Raw genomic sequence first — 7,120 nt, forward strand, 5'->3', positions numbered from 1 at the left:
TGTGTGTGAATAGAGTATTAGCAATGTAAGCGAGATTAGCGGCAACCACGCTGGCGATGCTAATGGGCTATATGCTAATAGCAGACTCGGGAAATCAAAATAAAACTAGTGATAACAAGGCACTCTGATTGTTTTTGTTGTAGAATACGATCGGGGATATATTCACATGTTATAGAAACGAAAATGATGGTGTATAAAATTGATTTTAAGATAAAAAATAGACGATAAATAATTAACTTGACGGACCTCAAACTCAAAACACACGGCAGCAACAAACAGGAAGTGACGTCGAGTGTCACTAAGATAGTGACTAAAATAGTTGGGATAAGAGTGGGTTTCATAATAAGTGGGGTTATACAAGCCTGTTTAAATGTTGAGGGAAAAACACCAGTGTGAAGGGATGTGTTGACGATGTGAGTGAGTGTAGGTACAACGGCAGGAGAAATGGCTTGAAGGAGATGAGAGGGAATAGGATCAAGCAGAGAAGTAGTAGGATGATTGGAAAGAATGAGTTTAGAGACTTCAGCCTCAGAGAGTGGAGAGAAGGATGAAAACGAGTGTATGTTTGCTGGTAAGATCGTATACTACAATAATAATAGTTATAATAATAACAATTTCACATACGTACAATAGTGTACATCTGAAATGCTAATTTGTACATCAATATAAAAGGCTATAAATAGCATATTTTAACAAAAGTAAACTACCAAATTCCATATGCAATCGGAATAGGAAGTTATTACAAACACTCGATGGTGGTTTAAAGTCAGTTTTGAGTAAAAGTGTACTAATAATCTCATAAATTGTCTTATGTATATTGATGCTAATGTTAGCTGTAATGCAGCTGCAGAACAGGTGCAATTCTTCTTTATAGTGTGTTTTGTCATAATCATTCGCATAAGGTTGTATGAAAATGTTTTGTTGTATTTTTTAGAAATACTTTTGATAGTAGTTTATATAGTAGTAGGTAAATGTATACTGGGATTGAAGCGATGTGGCTTGGTAAACCTTGTAATGCCACAATAAAGGCTAATACTGGCTGAATAAAAACAAAAGAATAATGATAAAGGAATAATGAGGATTATGTCTCATACGCGGCAGAGGTGTGAAAGGTTTGAACAATAGAATCATGAATGGGGCAGTTCGCTGCACCAGACATGAGGCAACAGCATGCAGGAGAGCTTACAGGGGGCCATAAATTAATTTTATTAGCCTTTTATTAGCCTTCTCTAAAAACATATATGACATGGTCTTAGAAAATGTTTCATAAAATTCACAGTCTTAGAGATAATGTCCTCAAATTTTAAACGAAGCATTAGTAGACTTGTGCCTTTAGCTTCATTGTGTTTCTAAAAGCATTTACCACAGCAACATATTTTTTATACATTTAAAAAATATGTTCTTAATATTGTATATCTCAATATACATAACAGTCTGAGCAATTGTGATTCTTGAACAGTAAACTTTGAAGTGTCAGCTTTGTAATCATATGTTGATTATGTAACTTGTCAGAAAGACTCATGAGCAGCAACCTTTTTATTTTGGGTATGTCATTTATGTCTCCATGCCAAAATGGTGTGGGGGGGGTGGGGTGGGGGGTGCTTGAGAAGGGGTTAAAGGTAAATGCACAAAAACAGCATGTTTTTGCGGCTGCAAAACAAATGGCCATTTTTTAGCATAGTATGATAAATTATCTGTGTTGTGTTTTGAGCTGAAACTTCACAGACACATTCTAGGGACACATGAGACTTATATTACATCTTGAAAAAAAGGCCAATTTACACATTCAAGAGATTTTAAAATATTCAAAGGCAAGAAGTCTCGAGTCCTACCAAGCCTCCAACTCTAAACCTGACTTCCAAACTTCGGGGGTTAGTAACAACAGGCAGTACAAGCAGTCCAGTCATTCCTCCTTCCAATTAACAGTTTATTTTCTATTGTTTTTGGTTACAACATGCACGCACATTACGATCACAGCTGTTGAAAACTGATTTGCTCTCCCCAATTACATTTCCTGTTAATGCTTAAATGTGTGTCACCACAGGAGGGCGCCAACATAACAAATTAATGAACCAATTAAACAGGAATATTTATGAATGCACAATTAAATAATTCAAACAAATAATGATCATGATTTAACATAAATAACAAAGTTCAGACAGAGCCAACAATAAGGCAATACTAAATGGAAACAAAATATTAAAGTTGCCATAACACTCCGCCTACTCTGTTGGTTCTGTCCAGGCTTCTGGCTCTGCCTTCCCCACTGGTTCAGATCCTTGGCTTCTCCTTGTCCTCCTGCTCTGCTGACTCTTCCTAGTCTTCAGGCTCCACCGGCACAACCACGGTCTCTGAGCCAACCGCATCATCTACGGTCGAAGGACTTATGCACACAGCCTGGGACTTGTCACACTTTGGATCCACCACAACCTATCGGCTCCACTGTGGCCTGTCATGCCTCTGGTTTTATCGGGGTCCCTCATCCTACCATCTCCACCTTGGTTTGTCATCCTCCTGGTTCCACTGTACACTAGTCCTTCCACTTCTCCATCCCTTTGGAACCGCCGTCATTGTCATTCCCTCCAGCTCCACATTGGTCTTCTCAACCTCAGGTTCCACCTTGGACCTCGAATCTCCAGGCTTCACCTCAGCTTTCCAGTCCAGTACCATAACCCTGGTTCTCCAGCCCTCTGGTTCTGCCTTGGTCTTCCATCTCCCTGACTCTGCTCTGGACTTTGTAACAGCCATGTTGTTCATGTTAATGTCCCTTTAAATCTGTTTTGTGGTAAGTTTGAATGCTGTGCCGTGAGCGTGCATGTTCAGAGAGAGTTGAGAGTGAGGAGAGATGTTTGCTCTACTGCTGACTACCACATTACTGTGTCTAACTTCTTTTCTTTTTGTTTGTTATGATACCAGTGTGTTATATTTCCTATTTTGTACTCACTCTTTCACATGTGTGTGAGAAGAGTATGCTGGTGCAAACAACTATAAAGGCTTGTGGAACGACCAGCTGATTGCCTCAAGTTTTTCTTCTTTTGTCTTCTGTTTCATCCGGGTAGACTTCTCCTCTCTGGTAGACGTTACAACTTCACCGTCTAAGGCTTTCCATGGGTCAACAACTCTATTTGCCTCTGTCAAGGCATCCCACTTTGCCGGATTCACCAGCTCCTCCATGGTCTTTTCCTCCACCAGCCCATGATGGTGGTCTCAGGAAGACTCATCCCATTGTTTCTGAATTTTTAGTTACCGTTTCCTTAGTTGCCTTGGTTTTTGATTATATCCTAGTTAGTTTCCATGGTGTCTGATTATGGTTTATGTTCTTACCCTTTGTCTTTATTTGGTTGTTAGTTTTCCCATATGTAGAATATAATGACTTGTGTTTGTATCTAATGGTAGTTTCTTGTTGTTGCTGTTAATGATATCTTTGTATCTTGCATTCCTGAGTTCTTTGTTTTTGTAAATAAATACTACTGATGCAAGTTGTCCAAGAGTCCAAGCCTCTGCTCTCTCCCTCCTTGATACTTTGTAACACATAAATACATACATACATTTTGCATTCTTGTAATGTACATTCACAATTATTAAGAGTAAAACAGCAGAAACAAATTTGGAAACTCAACTATGGAGACAGTTCAGATGCTGCTGTAAAGCAGCTCTAAAAGACAATAGTGTTATTATTTAGCTAAGTCAGTTCAGTGTTAGTTATCTTCAGATAGGGCTGCACGATAAATCATATTTATGTAAATTTTCAAATATTGACACAAAAACACTTTTAGAATAGTGTTCTACCATTTTTCTACTAGAAAAAAATCATCCTTGTTGTTTTAAACAGGGCATCTGATGGTGGTGGAAAGAGAGCCCAGTGTACCCAAGGGTCTCTAAGTGCAATGATCCAACTTTGTTCTCAGCAAACAAAGCTCATCAGAAGTGCACCAATCACAGAAAAGAGAGGTATAAGATTATTTTCCCTCTTGAGGTATGATGGAAAGAGTGCAGTTGTTGTGAAAGACATAAAAATGGGCAAACAAACTAAACATTATTCAGAGTAAGCAGGTTGTGATCTTGAATATTGTGAGTATAAATAAGCCACAGTGAGTAGGAGAGGGTGCAATAATTCAATTTATAATCCATATAAAGTGGTGGGACAACTCTGCATCTATCACAACCATCTTCCCTGGCAAATACCCTGGTAGGTATTTCAGTTATTTATATTATCAGACTTTCACAGTACTAAACTCTGACTTATTACATAATTGAACAATGATGGTATTTCTTGGGTTCTGCAGGCTAGAGTAAAATACTAAACAAGATAAAATTCCTGTTATTATGCTGTTAATATAACCACTTTATTTGTATGTTTAGTTCAGGTTTCAAATGGACAACCTGACATTCAGATACAGTGTACTTTTAGTGGAGGGACTGCAAATTACTCATCAGTCCAGCCAACTGACCTTCATTTTTCTATTGACTGCTTATGTCTTTACAATGGTGTCTAACATTGGGATTTTGATTCAGATCTCAGCAGAAAAAAGTTTACACCAGCCTATGCACATTCTTTTCTGTCACTTACCAGTGAGTGATGTAATTGGAGCAACTGTCCTCATACCACGCTTACTGAAGGACTTATTAACAGACCCCTCTGAGCGCTACATTACATATGTGGAGTGTGTTTTCCAAGCTTTTTTTGTACATTTATATGGAACAACTTCCCACACTATTCTAATGATTATGGCCTTTGACAGATATGTGGCCATATGCAATCCTCTGCGATACCCAACTATAATGACCAATAAAATGATGGTTAAACTGTCAACAGGAGCTTGGGCTGCTGCAATATTGCCAGTGGGAATTTTGATTGGCCTCAGTGTGCGTCTGTCTCACTGCAGATCAATTATTCCAAACCACTTTTGTGATAATGCTTCACTTTTTAAACTGTCTTGTGAAAATACAGTGATTAATAATGTATATGGATTAACTTTTACTGTGGTTTTACTTATCTCTTCATTGGGGTGGGTGTTAATGACATATCTCAGAATAGCAATGGTATGTTTAAAAAGCAAAAACAATGCGACCAACAGCAAAGCCATAAAAACTTGCAGCACTCATTTGACTGTTTATGTAATCTTACTTATCTCTGGTTTTGTCCCAATTTTTCTTCATCGCTTCTCTGAGTATGCTGAAAATAGGAAGTTTGGGAGTGTAATGTTCCATGTTATACCACCAGGATTAAACCCCATAATATATGGTTTACAGGTCAAGGAAATAAGAAAAAGAATGTTAAAACTATGCAGAAATAAAGTTAATTCTAGCTGATTTTAATGTATTTACATATATTTATACAAGAAAACCACTGTAATGATGTGAACATTTTCTTTGAATGCAAATTTTAAATATGAAATACACTTCAATATTTATTTTAATTTATTTCTTAGAATTCATTGTGTTTTTAGGCATATGTGGCAAAGCAGGTTATGTATAGACATGCATAAATACAAATATAGACAAGATAAATATGTGATAACAGTCTGCATAATTAATGGGTGCATATTGTGCCATTGGTGTACCCTAAATAAATAATGATTACTGATGATTTTTATTTTATTTTTTCATAATTTCAAGTGTATGTTCAAATTACTTAATATGATAAGGTGGATGTATTAAGCAATATGTCTGCAAAGAAAAAAATAGAGTGAAGAAAATAATTAAAAAGTAGCACCTCAAATGGAAATAAGCAGATGTATGCACATGAATAAAAAGCAAGAATATTTGAAGATTCTTTGGCATAACAGTAATATAACTTGCTGTCAACAAAGCTACCCAGACCTTTTACTGAATGCTTTCAGTTGGATGACGTACTATCATAGACAATTATCCATGATATACTGAAGTTTATTAATCCTAAATGTACCCTTGCTTATGGAAAAAAAAAAAAAAAAGGAATGTAATATCACTCATCATTTAAAGGCACGATATGTAAGATTTTCATTATAAAATATCCAAAAACTACTTGCACAGTGTGATATATTTCATGCAGCTGTGTATTTATGTTATGCTAAAAAATCCCAAGGATTTGTCCAGAGAAATTCTAATTTTAAACAATGACTCATCCCTGATCATTGTCGCCAATCAATGACATAATATCCGCATATCCTCAGTTTCCGCTTGAAGAAACTACGGCAACACACGGACACAGATGGTGCTGTACAGTTAAACTGCATCCATTACGGCTGTCACGAATAAAATGAAAAGTGTTGACCACAGCATTAAATTTAGATCTGTTCTATGTTGCGCCATGATTTTTTACGTGTTTTTACAGTGTTGCGCATTATAACCAATCACACATGAGTCTGCTGAGCTTATGGCTGCAATGGCCAATCAGAGGCTTTCAGATGAGTTTTTGTTCAGTACACGCGCTCGTTGACTGAATTCAGCTCGCACGCGAATTCATCATAAACAACAAAGTGCAGATGTACATATGATGTAAGAGATTCATTAATAAAACCAGGTATAGACAGCTTTACTGATTATAAGGGGAGTTTTTTGAGAGTGCTTAATCTCGCGCTAGAATTAAGTCAGTCATAGTGTTCTTTGACAATGTAAATATTCTTTGCTTGCATTCTCTGTATAATTTATTCGCTGTTTGAATAACTGTGAAAGGTACAGGTAATTAAAAAAAATGCATTACCTCATCTGTGAACATCCTCCTTTATAGTGTCATCAAGCTTTGCCTTTGTTATTGTTTTGAAAATGCGACCTCTAGTGGCGAAAACCTACATATTGTGCCTTTAAAAACAATCTGGCAGTTATTTAATGTCAATGAGAGAAAAAAGTCCTGCCTGCTCATTATGTCTCAAGGTAAGTTGTGTTTACCGTTTACAGTACTGTTTATTGTTAGTTACACTGTCTTTATTTTTTTTAATCTATTGATTAATTCATTGTTAATTGTTGGTTGTGGAGTTTTATTTGTTGAAGTTACCATCATGAGATTAGTGTGCAACGAGGATGCTGAGGCCGAGCTAGAATCCATACAGTGCTGCTTGAAAGTTTGTGAACCCTTTAGAATTTTCTATATTTCTGCATAAATATGTGAAACATAAAAATTTCACACAAGTCCTGAAAG

General features: G+C 36.6%; 1 protein-coding gene across 1 annotated transcript; it reads left to right on the plus strand.

Annotated features, from left to right (window-relative positions):
* Positions 1-4,374: 4,374 nt before the first annotated feature.
* Positions 4,375-5,313, plus strand: LOC107696369 (olfactory receptor 1L3-like). The gene is made up of 2 exons (XM_016496669.1): positions 4,375-4,723; positions 4,853-5,313. The coding sequence occupies exons 1-2, from the start codon at positions 4,375-4,377 to the stop codon at positions 5,311-5,313; spliced, it is 810 nt and encodes a 269-aa protein (XP_016352155.1).
* The last annotated feature ends 1,807 nt before the right edge of the window (positions 5,314-7,120 follow it).

This window comes from Sinocyclocheilus anshuiensis, unplaced genomic scaffold, assembly GCF_001515605.1.
Source record: "Sinocyclocheilus anshuiensis isolate Anshui unplaced genomic scaffold, SAMN03320099.WGS_v1.1 scaffold1216, whole genome shotgun sequence".
Classification (NCBI taxonomy): Eukaryota; Metazoa; Chordata; class Actinopteri; order Cypriniformes; family Cyprinidae; genus Sinocyclocheilus; species Sinocyclocheilus anshuiensis.

Excerpts from the sequence above, each read along its gene's own strand:
- LOC107696369 (XM_016496669.1), top strand. The coding sequence starts at position 4,375 with ATGGACAACCTGACATTCAGATACAGTGTACTTTTAGTGGAGGGACTG. Across the intron at positions 4,724-4,852 it reads AACTTCCCACACTATTCTAA|TGATTGGCCTCAGTGTGCGT; the intron begins TGATTATGGCCT and ends CAGTGGGAATTT.